This window comes from Diorhabda sublineata, chromosome 9 (assembly GCF_026230105.1).
Source record: "Diorhabda sublineata isolate icDioSubl1.1 chromosome 9, icDioSubl1.1, whole genome shotgun sequence".
Lineage (NCBI taxonomy): Eukaryota > Metazoa > Arthropoda > Insecta > Coleoptera > Chrysomelidae > Diorhabda > Diorhabda sublineata.
The window spans coordinates 13,050,351-13,067,103 of record NC_079482.1 but is presented as its reverse complement, the minus strand read 5'-3'; the positions used below and the strand labels follow the sequence as shown (position 1 = coordinate 13,067,103).

Sequence of the window (16,753 nt, the reverse complement as noted above, 5' to 3'; positions counted from 1 at the left end):
ATCAAATTTCAGAGGTCAGTAGAAGCACCAAAAGATAAATAACCTGCAGGCGGCCAATCCGTAAATCTGTCACTGCCATTGATTTCTATTTGTTAAGAACATTTAAGTTTTCCATTTTTATTTTTTATCATTTTTATTTTACTACTGGATTTAATTTCTACAAAAGTTCTGCTACCCACATAGAATATAGTTCGCAAAACCTAAGATGTTTTTGATTAAATTTTTATTCTATAAAATCACTTCTATGCACTCCGTAAAAAAATTTTACAAAACAAGTTATATATGCAAAAAAATGTAGAGAAGACTTTATCCCAATCGTCGAAAGCTTATCTTAGTGATCAATACACTAATTTCCCTAACTTCAGTGCTAAAAAAAGTTTTAGTATCGGTACAAACTTACGAAAAAAAAGCAAATTGAATATCGAAGAGCGGAGAGATTCGCGGAAATTCCTTACCAAATGTAAGCCAGAATCATTTGCTGTCAATCCATCAAGTATATCCAAGTAATCACCATTATAGAAGTTACATTACGTTATAAAATTTAATTTTTGATTATTTAACTGCAATTATAAATAATAGTGTGATAATTTATTTATATATATTTTTTTAATCAACTTTTGAGAGAATTTATTGGTTCTTGTGCTGTGAGTCATTCTGGTTTTTAAGAAAGTAAAGCTGGATGATGCCCCTTTTTCGATCAATCAATTCCAATTTTTTTTTCAGCATTCTTTGTTGGAAATCAGCCACAACGCAAGTTTACATAGATAGATTTAATCTAGCAATATTTTGGAACTAGTTTATGAAACGAAAAAGTTTGGGAACCAAAAATGTAGAGTTAGCTTCAATGGCAAACATGTATCAACGATATTTCTGAAATCTCTAACGCATTTTAATTTGATTAATCGGCTCCAATCATATTATCTTTTCCGATTTGTAAAGCGCTATAGAGAAGACAAGGCGCTGTGCGCTGATTAGATTGACCTTAGCTCTACACTATTCAATATTTTAATGGACAGATTCATAGAAAGTCTCAAAATCATTAACATAAGTTGGAGATCGATCCTTAAGTATTATGTTGTGTGAATGAAGGAGAACTAATAGCAGAGAAAGAATATGACCCACAGGGCGTACTATACAGGATAAAGACAACGAGAGATAAATATGATAGAAGTATTTCAACTAAGAATATTATGTATGTATGCAATGAAAATATAAGTCAAATTGTGAAATGCGGAACGTCGAGTTGTTGTGAGCGAGTTAAAATCAATTACTTCGGCACACAATCACAGACGGCGGTCATGTTTTTGATACATGTGGTTTCGATGACGATGACACTATTCATTGTATCATAAAATTAGCAAATACAATATCTGATCCATTCTGATAATTCCATTCATAGTAAAGGTAAAATAGTATTAAATCCGAAATTAAATTGGGCTATTTTCTACATTCTGGGAGGTTTTGGGGTAATGAATAAGTCTAGCAGCTCTTAACAAAATTACGGGCGCGGATTTTCGAAATTTTGGGACTTGAAAATTTGAAATACGAATAACTCGAAAACTAAGAGGAATTCGGAAAAAGCTACTCGAACAAAAAATGTAGAGCACAAAATTTTCTACAAGAAAGGTCTTCAGTCATTTTTTCGTTGGAGCCACTATTTCTGAGAAAATATCCCTCAACGCTAAAATACGGAGCATTCGCTCACGAATTCCCGCCAGTGCGAATTCAAGCAAATTTACGTTCCAGGCGCATATGGAAACTGCTGTAACTCTTGGAAAATTACTTTGTTTCCAAAAAATCAAAATGCATCATGATGGTTACGATCTCTATTTTCTATTCGGGTAAGCTAACAAAATTTTCGAAAATCTTTAAGTTTCAATGGAATATTTTCCGGCCATATAAAAAAGCAAATCCAAAGAGAGATTTGTCGGTCGTTTTATTATCAATATTTTCATGTATATAGCACACACGAACTACTTCTTGGTTTCACATGAACTAACTTTTAAAGCTTGAAATATCTCGTTTTTCCGTGAATATGTCTTTAAATATTCAAGAGTAAGTTTATTCGAAAATTTTAAGTTGTATTTGTGAAAGAGAACGAAAACTTTCTTCTCATCTCTTTCTCATGAATAAAACTTTTTGGACTGAAACCAGTGCCGAAATTTTAGGGGAAAGAATCTGAAAGGGGTAAGGATAGTTAGTAGATGTAAAATGATGTTATGCGGCCTTGTACAGTTTTCACAAGGAACATCCAGTTATGAGCAAGTGCATACTAATTAGTGAATTCTTAAAAAAATTCAAAGTCGCTCGGTAATCTAGTTATTGAATTAAATGTAGGTCCATTTTCAGATTCCAGGCAAGCATAGTCATTTTATTACTGAAAGTAGTAGTATTATCAAGAAAGAAAGGTTATAATTGATCATCGTGGACCAATTTATCGAGAATTTTGTGCTATACAGTTTTGGCTCCGGCACTTTTTTCTAATACTAATTCGCGATTCGTTAAGAAAAAATTGGAGCCTTTTTTGTATAGAATGTTGTTATGCTCCACATTTTTGTTCCGGCAGTTTGTGTCAAAATCCTCATAGCTTTTGAGTTACCCGCAATTCAAAATGTTTTTGAGTACATGAATCCATTTTAAGGTAAAATTTTTGAGGTTAGGAAAAAATGCTTGAAGACCAATCTGTAGAGAATTTTGTGCTTTTTGCTCCAGTATTTTATTCGAATTCCTCGTATTTTTCGGGTTATTCGCGATTCAAAATATTGTTGGTATAAACCCATTTTAAGGTGCAAATTTTGAGGTTGGGAACATGCCTAAGATACTTTTTTGAAGAATCAAGAAACTAAACATATGTTCTTCTAATGAAACTTCAACATATCTATAAAAATGTATTCAAAAAAGAGATGAGAGAAGGAAATCGTATTTTTAACACTTGACGAGCAAACCAATGGATGTCGTTCCATATTATCATTATAATTTTTATTCAACATATAACTTATTATCTAACCAAGGTTTATTATTTTTCAATTAAAAATTCTTCTTTTGGAATTTATGGAAATGACAATATTCATTGAGTTTACAGGGAAACATGTGTTAACCATGAAGCTGAATGCGTTCAGTAATACAGAACGCTGAATTCAAATAAATTAATATCCAATTTTTTTATTTGAAGCGATTCGCTGACTTTCCCAATAACAAACTAAATCAAATTGGCGCCTACGTTATATTTAAATTATTTCAAAATAATTCCATCACATTACAAATCGGTGCGGTAATTCTGTTGTAAAAACAGTGAAACGATTCTCTGGAAAGAGCATTATTAATTCGTTTTTTTTGCAATAGTTCTAATGGTAGGAGTTTATATAATAACACAGTAACTAATATAAGTGATATTTCATTCCACACTCCTTTGTATTCGTAGTGACTTCAATGAAAGAGTAATTGAAATAAAAATTATTATTTCAAAAAGATTAGCAGGAACCACATCATTTGGAGCTAGAAAGAATAGATTGAAAGAAGCATCAAATCATTAAATGGAACTTCTCTCCTATACTTCTAAACTGAACAACTATTTTTAATAAACTCAGTCATTCTCCTTAGCCCGTTTTAGATTCATATAATTTTTATCCATAATGTTGAATGATACAGCTAAACTTATAGGTCACATAACGCCAGTGATAATAACATGATGTTATAAAATAAACGATGGCGATCATATTTTTTGAAATCACAAATGATTTTCAACAATAGAAGAACTTACGTTTCTACTTAGTTTTATTATGAATGTAGTGTAGGTCTCGAAGACGCCCCTTTCTAACATTTCGAAAATTCTGAGTCTTTCCAAGGACGAACCATCTATATTAAACTTGATATAGATTTTAAAACGACGCGTCAACTCTGAACATAAACAGTGATCATGAATTACTGCATTCAAAATATTAAATTAGGTATGTGTGTATTAAGTATAGTGTAAATTAATTGAAGAAGGATGGAAAATATGCGGTCTGTTCAATTTATTTATATCAGTAAATATAAAAATAACGTGTTCCTTGCTAAATTAATTACAATACAATTACAATTCTAGATCTTTACATAATTCCTTACCATTAGCTGCTTGAAAAATGGTTTATATTTTATTACAAACTATTAATAATATAATTCCACTAGAGTACTCCACGAATTTCAAACTTTCAAGAATCTAGTATCCGTATACAAGCTGCTTTAAATACTAAATCTCATCGTACACAAAATCTATTATTAATTAAAAAATGCATATTTATGGTCGTTAAAAATGACATCAATATAAAATAGAAGTAACAATTTGACACGTTAATGAAACTCAAGTGTACAAGGGACACTTGGAATCACTTGACTATATTATTCACAGATCAGTGTATGGTCTGGCTCAAGTACTATATTTTATCGTATGCAATAAATACCATGAATTCTGGGAGTCAAGGGACATTTATGGTCCTTCACAGTCACATTAATATAAAACAATAATTAGGTAATCCAAGACGATACCTTGATGGAGAGTAAAAAAAGGAACACGTTGAATCACTTGCCTATATGATAAGAGATCCTGATAGTTTCCATAATATTGACCTCGTGTATTGTGGTTAATATGTTTGATTTTCAACCCATATTTGTGAGAGTGAATTTGATGTTTGATTCAGTTATGTTACGTAATTTTTTTGAAGAATCGAACCGATAAGGGTCAAAATATTGAGGATGGTACGTTTCACATTGTATACCTATATTTCATTTCAAATTTCAGTCTTACCTGATTATTTTCTTCTAAATTATCATCCCCAAGATGTCTAGCACTGGTGACTATTAGTGATGCTGTTAAAATGATAAGAAGACATCTAAAAATGAAGTGGTAAGCTGCTTGCATTTTTCTGTTGATAGCTGCAACAACATATAAATTATGATTTTTGTAAAATGTGTGCCAATAGTTTTGATAGCAAGTTAGGAAATAAAATAAACCCTAAGGATTTGTAGAATTGTAGATTTGATCCATCTATCATAATTTCAAATCAAATTGAGCTAGAGATAAATCTTGTAAACCGCAAAGACATGTATATGCGTTAAAGATCCTAAAATCGATCCAAGAAGGAAAAAAGGTCCTTGTTATTTACTATCTTATTGATAGAGAGCAGCCAATGGAAAAAATCATATCATATCACAAAAGAACAGCGGAATACATTTTCGAAATTATATCAGAGGTGAATAGCAGAAATCCCCTATATATATATATATATATATATATATATATATATATATATATATATATATATATATATATATATATATATATGCATCTAAATGTTCTTGATTTTAGGTCTTTTCTGATTTAAAATTCTGTTTTTTTTTGATAATCTTTAAAAGGAAGACGTTTCAACTTTTGTTTAAGTCTTTTTCAAAATATGATATTGACACTGAAAAAATTAAAAGTATTAAAATTCCTAACGAATATGTATTTATTTTCTTAGATGTAGTTTCTTTATATACAAATATTCCTATTATCATTGTGAAAATATATTGATGAAAAAATAGGTCAAAATTGAAGAATATACAGAAATACCTCAAAACGAATTTATAAAAGCTATAGAACTCACACTTACAACAACATATTCCAAATATGATAATGAAATATACGAACAAATTGATGGTTGTTCTATGGGGGCTTCCATTTTAAGTGTTATTTGTTCTCTAAATCTCCCTCTTCTTTACCGAATATACGTTCCGCAATTGAGCTGAGGTTAGCTCAAGACCAGCAGTACCTAACCTAACCCGCAGAGAGTGTGTTAGTGTCAACAGTGTTCTTGATTATAAGCATATTATTTTTATTTTCTATTTTGGTCATTTCATATTTTTTGTTTCAGCTTTACATTTCCCCGGTAAAATTCCAAAAAGTAGGCACCCTTAGGCTTTGGAATCAACCAGAAAAAAGGGTGATTCTTTGCTTGGAATAGGCAGATTGAGACCACGGAATCGGATCATTTCTTACCAATGAACGAATAACCACCCTATCTCCACCCTTCTGAGCAGCCTCCGCTGTAAACCCGCCTATGGAATCTTTTTGTATTTTTTTAGGTCATTTTTTGATATTAATCTGATTAAAAAAGTAGTAGTTGTAAAGGAGAAGTCTAGAAATGTACATAAGTAAAATAAAAGGTGAAGTTAACACAGTTGTTCAGTTTTTCTCAGAAATAAATCAATAAATGATAATATTAATCAAAGCAACAAATATATGTATATAGGTAAATACTGTCTTCTAACCTCATCATATCTCAACCATACTTTAGGCTTTAGGGTCACTGTGAGCCAATAACACAACAGAAATCATCGTAAAGCAAAATCAGAGGTATTCGCAATCTCAGAATTAATCCAGAAGTCTCCACTCCATTATTACCATTTCGCTTTTTGTTGAAGTTAATACAGATATAGGTATAAAGTATTTTTTTCTCTTTTTTTGACGCATATTTTCAGTTTATATTTATTTCCAATAATTTTTTTATAATGACCGAACTCAATGATCTCATAGTCAAACGGGGACAAAGGTCAAATAACTAGATCTTTGACATTTCTTGATGAATTTGCTACAACAAAATCAATTGTTGAAATAGAAGCTCGACTAAATAAGGTAAGTTGGCAGTAATTCGAGATAGAATTGATGAGTGAAGCTATCGCGCATTAGAATTATCGTTGTGAATTTGAGAATTCATATTTCAGCTGTATTTCGCGAGATACGGAAGTCATATCAACTCAAAGTTCAGACAACCAGATACACCGACGTTACCTGCCAGTGGCATTACAATGTACGATATAGATACTTTTAATGCACTTGTGGACAAAAATTTTATTTGAAAGAAGCTTTGCATGGAAAATCCAACCTTTCTCAAATATCCACGAAACTTGATACGATCACGAAACGACATTGGGAAAAATACTAAACGAAGTTAGAAAACAACCGAAATTAATTCATTCATTAGGAACGTATCACTCTCATAATGTTAAAGAAATTCAAAACGAAATCATACAAAAAAGGGGTTATACGCGATCATTTGCTCTAACAAATTCGTATTATAATACGTGATATGCATTTTGAAAAGGGTCGTACGTGTTTTCCTGTCATAAATTATTGAAGCTTCCTATTTCATCGCGTTTAACTGAAATTAAAAAATTGAAACTTTGTACAAATTTTCTACGATCGGGACATCAAACTAATGAATGTAGATCAAGAGGATGTGTAAATCTAAAGTAAAAAGAATCTGTTTGGTAATCAAAATTCACAATTTCTTTTATTCACCGCATTATTCAACATTTCAAACAATAAGGGTGAGCAAATTTCATACTTAACTTTATTGGACTCGGGTTCACAATCTAACTTCATCAGTAGTAGTATGTATGCTGTATACTAAGCTAGGCTCGAACGGGCGCAAATTAATATAACAGTCACAGGCATATATCTTCCCTTCATTTCTGATAATTGAAAAAATTACAGACGAAAAGCCAGCTTCAAATAACGGGAGTTACCAGCTCGAATCACAAAGCGCATTTTATGACCAAATGTAAAGATTTTGGACTATAGAGAAATGCCACGTTGAACGTCAATCTTTAATGGAAGAAGGAATGTGTTGAAATATATTTGTAAACATCACGAACATCGGTATTTAAGTCACATGACAGAGGTCAATAACAAATTAAACCGGTTAATTTTATCTTCCGCACCATTACGTTCTGAAAGAGTCAACTAGAATCACTAAGTTGTTGATATTTTTTGACACCTCTGCGAAGACCGCGAGTTATGTTTCATTAAACGCCAATCCTTCAAGATGACTTATTTTCAATTTTGCCACGTTCTAGAAAAAACAATTTTATAATAATTTGTAATAAGATTGATGCGATTTGCAAAGGATATTATAGCTTGATGACTCGGAAGAACCTTTAGCTCACTATTGTCCTAATACCGTTACATACGGAGTTTTTTCAGCTTCATTTTTAGCAATTCGATGCTTGCATCAATTCAATTAGCTCATGAAAACTCTTACATATCCTGAAGCAAGTAGAAATATTTAAAATGGAACTCAAAATTAAAAAAAAAATCAGTGAAATTCTCAAAGGAGGCAAATTTGTCATGCGGAAGTGGAATTCGAATTGTCACAAGAAACTAATTGTCTCGGAACAAAATTTTAAAAACACATCTCAGTATATTATTTCAAATGGGTCATGTATAAAAACATTGAGTTTGTTATGGAGTACAAATTCAGACACTATACAAGTAATTTTTGATTCACTCTGAATAGTTGAGCCAATAGTCATTAGGGCAAAATTCTGCTACAACAGTATTTGAAGAATCAACGTTAACCTATATCACGTGGCAGAAATACCTTATTCATTACCACCCAGTGAGTTTGATGTGCAGCACGTTCAGCTTCATGGATTCAGTAATGCTAGTAAGTTGCTTACGGTGCTTACGTATATGTTAGATCATGTAATTTTCAAGGACATATCTCACTTATTTATGCGAAGTCGGGAGCACTTTTACTCACTCAAAATAAATATTTCTGATATTTATCACTAGTGTGACTCTCCAATAACTGGAAAACCTTTGTATGTAACCACGTTGCAAAAATATCAACAATTGACTTCAAATCATCCGTGTCGTCACACCAGGCCAGAGGACAATCCCGCTGATATAAGTTCTAGCGGTATTACTCCCCAAAAGTTAATAACCTCGGCATTATGGTGGTCAGGTCCAATTTGGCGAAGTCAAACTGCTGATTCATATCCAAAAGGTATCGTTAAATGAGAGGAACTAATATCCGTAGCAAAAGTTTCACTTTATCACATACAGAAATTGTTCATTATAAAATTTTCCCTACTATTGAAATTGCAACGCGTAGTAGCTTATTTGTTCAGATTTATAAGCAATTGTAAAAATAATACGATGTCTGCAAGTCTTTTGGTTGACGAATTAAATCACTCCATGCATGATTCTAATTAGAGTAGCTCAAAGTATTCCCGGAAGAACTATATTGGCTTAAAGACGTTAAACAAACTTCTAGGAATAGCAAAGTTACTAAACCTGTTCAGAGATGAGAGGGGAATAATTAGAGTGGGCGGTCAGTTATCAAAGGCGCAGGTCGGTATAGATAAAAGATCCTATTATTATTTCAAAAAAGCATCCCTTAACTCGTCTCATTGTCGTTCACGTGCATATTGAAAATTTCCATACTGGTCCTCATTCTACACTCCCCTTTCGTCAGACACTCATTTCGTCTTTCAAAAAAAGGAGTACCATCAAACATATCCTTCGCAATTGCGTGTTTAAGGCCAGATGCCAGACCCATAGAGCGGCATCAAGCAGTTAGATCATTTCTTAATACAGAAGTAGAATTTGCCGGACCGTTCTATATAAAGGACGGAATAACTCGTAATAGGAAAATAGTAAAATATGAAATTTATGTATACTTATTTGCTTAGCAGCTCGAACAGTACACTTCGAACTGTGTGGAAGTATGAGTACCAAATATTTTAGGTAGACATTATTCATACCCGCCAACTCTCATCATTTTGAAGGTAGTTGGGAGGCAGCTGTCAAGATTCCAAAATATGAGATGAAAAGAATCTTTGGCAACGCGCATCTTACAGTTAAAGATTTAAATAGTATATTTGTGCAAATCGGAGCCATCCTAAATTCTAGACCTCTTACTCCCATATCCGATCGTCTAAATGATTTATCCTCCCTCAGACAAAGCTATTTCCTAATTGGAGACTTTCTGAACCACATACCTCAACACATGACTCAAATACGACCAAGAAGACTGTGTCATTATCCACGAATTCAACAGATAATCCAACATTTTTGGAATCGCTGGAAAGCAATATATCTGTCCGTCTGTGCTAAAAGCCAGAACAAAATGGAGGTTCATCTCTCTTGCGAAAATGGAAGTAGGAGCTATGGTAGTGATAAAAAATGACAATACTCCACCTCTCAGCTGACCAATGGGAAGAACAGTGCAATTACATCTCAGTGGCGACGGAAACATTAAGGTTTTGAGTGTAAAGATTCCCAGTGGAGTTATTAAAAGTTTAGTGACAAATATTTGCTTACTGCTTATTGGGAATGGAGACATTTGTACTATAAAGATTGTATAGTAGTTACAAAGGAGAAGTCTCGAAATGTACAGAAGTGAAATAAAACGTGAAGTTAACACATTCGCTCAGTTCTACTCATAACTAAATCAACCATTAATAATAACATCAATGAAAGCAACAAACATAAATACAGTCCACATATCAAATTTTATCAATATGGAAAATATACTTAATCAGTATTTTCGAAAATATTTCTACAAAGAATTTATTTTTTGCAAATGGTAGATTAAGATGAATGCGTGAATAAACGTTTGTCGCAATAAAAAATTTGAAATTTACGTTTTGGTGCTTTACTATTCTGATCAATGAAAACGTTTATTGTACTTTTAAACTGTTCAGTACCCGTTTTTATCATTTTAGAACATAATTACTCTCTCTAGTTTATTTGGTTAACTTCGATATTTTATTACTTTGAAATTTATAAAGATTGTGCGCTCGCCCTTATTTGTATGCGTGCATGTGGAGTAGATATATGTGTGTATATATTTTTGTAATAATTGAGAAATCAGAAAACAAATTTATATTGATCCTAGCACTGGATATTATTCTAGATTCAATTTTAATTTATTTCCATCTATGTTCTGCCTTTCCCACAACATGTTTAAGTGGATTTTAGTAGTGATTGATTTTTGTGGAAAAACTGCTTATCGCATTCAGAGAGAAGTACATTATTATTTTGGAACAGACTTCAGAGCTTTCAAATTTACTATAAAATTGCACGTTTGCAACGTTAATAAAAATCGCGGGTTTGTAGTGAATACTTTATGACCGCAAATTTATACAATGTACCACGTTTTAAATTAAAGTGGTGTGTTCTGATATGCTTGATGAAATAACCTATAAGTGTGACCCTCGAGAGCACTAGCTCTATTCAGATCATTTTTAGGATGAAGGTTCATTGAGTTAGTTGTAATGAATAGTGATACCTTTAGTTTTGAATAGTAGACGATACACATTTAATTGCATCAAACTACTACCATTGATGAGATTTTAACTGAAATTTGGGAACAATGACAACAAAAATAACTGGAATAGATAGGCATCCTGAAAAAAATCATTGATATGAGAAAAAATATATTGGGCTGCATTTTTGCAACATATTAATTCAACTGTGCTGCTGAATACTTGTGAAAAAAATTATATGACAACTTGCCCTACCACTTCACATCGATATATGCAAAGCAAATCATATATGTGTTTAGTGTATTGCATATTATTGTAGTTTTTGTTCTGGTTTCTAGCCTTCAAGTGATTAACAGTAATTTCATTGGACAAAATTTTGATTCATAGTACTTCACCTCAACAACTGAAAAACATATTAGTTATATTACTACATCATGCATATTAGACATAATATTTTTGTATTAATTATGTCTCTCATACAAATTATATGAGCTTATTGGAATTCCGAAAAAATAAAGTTGCGTTGTGTATGCTGAAAATGCTGGAAAAGTCACCGTGGTAGCAACAATTTAAAAAAACGAAGTTGCCTGAGTAAAAATACAATTGAGGAAGACTAGGTGACCTGAAAGTGATCAAACTAAAAGCAGAATTGGAAAATCGCGAGGTGGAATTGTCCGGTGACATGTAAATTGGTAGAAAAACTCGATGTAGAATTAGTAAGTGGCAACTTTGATACAGACACTTTTCAAATGTTGTAGACTTCTATTAAAATAGATAAGAAGAATTCTAGTACAAAGACTGATATTTTAATCATTAATGATGGTATTTTGACTATGATGAACAACATATCCTTTAATGAAAACGATAAGATTCCTATTATGGAAAATGATATTTCTGCTAATATGGATGAGAATTTTTCGATTATGAAGAACGATATTCCTGCCGATATTTTATCATACAACGATAAGATGTTGTAGATCAATTACGTTAAATAGTTTGAGCCAACCGCTAGAGTGAATAATTGGCTAATAAGGAGAAGCTTAACTATTGTACTGCTGAAAAACCTTAGGCAGAAGCGGGACGAAAGAGTATAAAGTAGATATTACCCGACTTGTCCAATTTACTTATCCTTCAGCACCGGAGAACATGATAGAATGTTTGGTCTTTATTGAGGGCCTACGTGACCAGGATAGAGAAAGGACGCTTCGTTTAGCTTATCCAAAAACTTTGGTAGATGTCTCAACGCTGTTCTAAAATAAGAAGCAAATACGAAGACTTCGGCATGTAACAAGGTCCGAAACTACAAGAAGAAAGTGATGAGAGCAATCTTGACCAGATTGTCAACTTGAAAAAAGTTGGATGACAAGAAGCCATCATAAAGATTGGAGCCAGTATCTGCCCCTATTTGCAATGGCTCATCGATCCGCTATCAACGAGTCCACTGTGAACTGAACTGTGAAAATCTTGTTTGAACGTGAGCTGGAGTTGTGACCTAGAATTTGGGTGTCAACCTGAAGAAGACCTCGTGAGAGAAGATTATGTGATCCAATTGAGAAGGAGAAGGAAAAATGTACATGAATAGGTTAATTAAAATTTTAAAGCTGCCAGCGAAAGAATGTAAAAATGATAAGACACGAAAGTGACAGCAGTCGGTTTCGAAAAAGGGAACGGTGTATGGTTAGGGCCCGATGAGGGAAAAAGATTGATAAAATTACAACAATTCTGGTAAGGTCCATACTTAATGAACAGAACAGAAATTAGTCCACCAATACGACTAGCGCCGTTAGAAAGAGACCATGACAAGGAGATTTATTCACTCTTCTAGGAGATTTTCACTACCATGTAACATCCTCGTAGTATCAAGAACGCAGGAGGAGAAGATCTTTTCACCTATCGCTATGCGCAGAAAGCCCTCAAGTTCTCCGATATCATGTGTTGGGATCCAACGTAAAAAAACTGTCTATAACCATTATTTATTTGTGACAAATCTACAGATTTACAGTAACCGAAATTTCTAGAATATCATAATTGTATTTAAATGAGGTTCCAGCAGTAGGAGAGGAGGAGCAGAATAATTTGCTCTTTCTGTTTAAATGAATTATTCTGTCAAATATAAGGTTTACGTAAGTAAAACCATTACAATAATATTTATAGTTTATAAAGTTTATGGAAAAAACTTTATACGTTATCCAATAGTCTTCATTCATCTTAAATTACCTATATTCAGTTGATACTTGTTCTACATGCTTATAAAATTTCGTAGAACAATTTCCCGGTAACTTCTGAAAGCTATGATTCCAATTTTCATTAAAAATAGCGATCAATTTTTCTATACTCATTTTGCTTTTATCCATAGTTACTGCCAATTGCATTTGAAAAGGAATGTGTTAGATTTAAAAGTTGAAGTGTGAATTGGATTTCCAGCAATTCCAATTTAAAAAGTGTGAAATTAATTTCGGGTCATATGAGTTTTGCATTTTTCTGATAATTTCCTATCATTTAGGAATTTTTAAGTTCTAGCTATTAAAGATCTCAGCTAAAGGAAACTCATTTACTGTTAAAAATAATACCAGCAGTTGTTTAATTTCACAACATTAAGCCACGGAACCTAATAATAATAATATTTTTACATGAGATATCTCTAAACAAAGTTAACTATACAATTATTTGTACGTTATATCTCTATTTCTAACCAGAAATCATCAGTGAAACGGTTGAAATTTGGAGTATATTCCAATGGCAATAATGCTTTGTTGACTTCTTATATATAAAGTTACAATATACTACTCAACCCTATGTTGTTATATCATTATTCTCTGCTAACAAAGATTCATACATCGATCAATAATTCCAATTCCAAATCTAAGAAACTAGTTTTATCTTAGAAATGAATACTTAATGTATTTAGCTTATAAAATGGAAAGAATGAATATAAGGCAGTAGGAGAGAAATATTGTTGCACATGACACAAAATTAAGCATCAAGGAATATGATCTTATGAGCATATGCTAAATGGCACACATTGCCAACTAAAAAGAGGTCTTACCGAGCTGATTTCAACTTTACTCGAACACTTTCAACGCCAACGACAGCTAAGAAATTGCAAGATTACCCAATTTTCCCAACTGTATCTCTGGTTCTCTTTGAGAAGAATTTGGTTTTCCTTGCTATTGCGATTTTTTGCTGATTTTAGCCGCATCAAATGTTTATGTGATTCAATTTATGTTTAATAACTTTTTTAAGCTCTTGGAAACATTTTAAAAGAATTTAGAACGATTTTATTGTGATAGTGTATGTTGTTATTGTTTACCCTATCATTAAACTAGAAAAATCATGGATCTAGAAAGGTGCGCAGTGGTTACATTTTTATGGGGGGGGCATAATCGTTTAATAAATGTAAAAAAATATGTAATCAAGATTCGGTAACCAGGTAATAATAGTCTATTCTCTTTTACAATTTTAAATTTAATTTTAATTTAATTGAGTTTATTTGGGAAAAAGATAGCATGCGAATATTCACCAAAGAATTTTTGACTCCCAGTACTCGAAATAAACACATGTTAAAATCTTTTTTCAACAACGATTTGCTCAATAAACATTTAATAAATACGCATAACATAATAATCAAACAATCTGTTTAGAACTTCGATGAATTCCAACATGGAAATCATAAGTAAATAGTGAAGTAGATTATGCATGTTAAAGGAAAAACAAATTATGGGAATATCTATTGAAATATATAATCGAAGTAATTATGATAGTAATTGTCATCATTATTTTTGCACTCGATTGAATTTGCTATCATTCTTTTAGGAGGCAAGCAGGAATTAGTAAAACATCAGAAAAATATTTTTTTTCTCTATTATTTCATATCTAATTGTACCTATTGTATGTAAATGAAGACGGTGTCTTGCTGTTTTCATATGACCAGAAAGTGCGGGAATGGGTCCAGTTGCCAATTTAAATATCCAGTCTGGGCTATCCATTAGTTCCAGGAGAAATTTTATGAGGAGGAAGTAATGTTATATGAACAAGTATGCTTCAGACACTTTATGTAATTCTGGAAATGTGCAAATAATTTCTTCACCTATTTTGTTGTATTTTTAATAAAAACTTTGATTTATTCTATATTTGACGTGACAAAAGATAAAAATTTCAAATTTTCAATTGTTCATCCAGTATGTTTTTCAGTGTTACTTCTCAATTACAATTGCCACAATTTTCCTAATACAATATTGTTACGGACCCGTCCACGACATGGGCCGTGAAGATGGTTCTGTCCGGTTATAATGGAACTGTCGGCGCCTTTGACATTGCATTTGATGTGTTTTTATAAACAGCGGCGAATTTTCAATGGAACGATATAGAAAAGTAACCGGTGTATTTAAATAAATCATTTAAATTAGTTGAGTATTAGTGATAAGTTAATTATTATGTAAGTTAGTTAAGTCTAGTATAAGTGAGTGAGTGTTTAAATAGATTAAGAACGTATGAGATAGTGTATATAAATTAACCAACCGTTGATAAATATTACAATATTCAAACGACCTATTCACAAAACTAATTATTACTTTAGAAAAATTCTCTAAAGTATTGCTCAATTCTTGTCAGTTACAGATTTTGGCCTCGGTCTACTTTCTCACATTGTTTTTTTTTTGTAATTTTTTCTCATAGTTTACCCTTGATCACACCTCTATCATTTCATTATTCTACCCCGCTTTATATATATATATAATATATATATATATATATATATATATATATATATATATATATATATATATATATATATATATATATATATATCGACCTCACGAGCGACATGTGCAAGGGCTCAATCGTGCTGATAGTACATCTGCATTCTAATATTTACAGGAACATCCTCTAATAAGCCTTGTAATTCATTTTTCAAAAAATTTAGGTAGTTGTCTCCTGTGATACCATTCTCCAAAATGGAAGGGCCAATTAAATAACTGTCAATGATACCACACCACACGTTTACAGAAAACCGATGTTGAAAATTGCTTTCGACTGTTGCGTGGAGATTTTCGTCCGACCATACATGAGATAGTTACGGGTATTATTAATTCCATCACGGGTAAATATAGCTTCATCCGTAAAGAGTATACTTGATACAACAAGATGATTATTATTTATCCACCGACAAAACTCCATACGGTTAACGTAATCCTCTGGTTGTAGGTGCTGTACTCTCTGTACATGATAAGGATATAAGGTTTGTTCGTGGAGTATGTTTATCACTCTTTTTTGTTGAATTCCCAATTGCCTAATTATAGAAGGCTACATACTTCAAAAAATGGAAGAGCGCATTTAGCTTTAAATCAGTAGATGGAGTATTTTCTCATAACTTTGGGTATGTTACTCATTCTCTTTGATATATGTTTTAGTATAGGTGGATTGACAATCAGGATCGATTTAGTTGAACAGCTCGCTCTTCTGACTTGTCCACTTAAGATCGAGGAGCTTAGGATTATATTGATCATGTATTGTTCAAGCCTGTCACGTTAAATGAAAATATGATGGAAATAGCCTTGGTTGCCTTTAAGTCCCTATCACATGATCACGTTCGGAGATATAATAAGAAAAGAAAAAGAACTCATAACTGTTCAGAAGTGGATTGTGCTAATTTTGAATATTTATTATGAATGTTTGTGTGTCTGAT

General features: G+C 32.1%; 1 protein-coding gene across 1 annotated transcript in view; it reads right to left on the bottom strand.

The window, feature by feature from the left end:
- The window catches only part of LOC130448639 (uncharacterized), a 112,437-nt gene that overhangs the window by 21,385 nt on the left and 74,299 nt on the right, over nucleotides 1-16,753 (bottom strand). Inside the window, exon 3 of the mRNA XM_056786088.1 lies at nucleotides 4,784-4,911. Coding sequence (XP_056642066.1) covers nucleotides 4,784-4,897 — 114 coding nt within the window. The 5' untranslated portion in view covers nucleotides 4,898-4,911. The remainder of the gene's footprint in view (nucleotides 1-4,783; nucleotides 4,912-16,753) is intronic.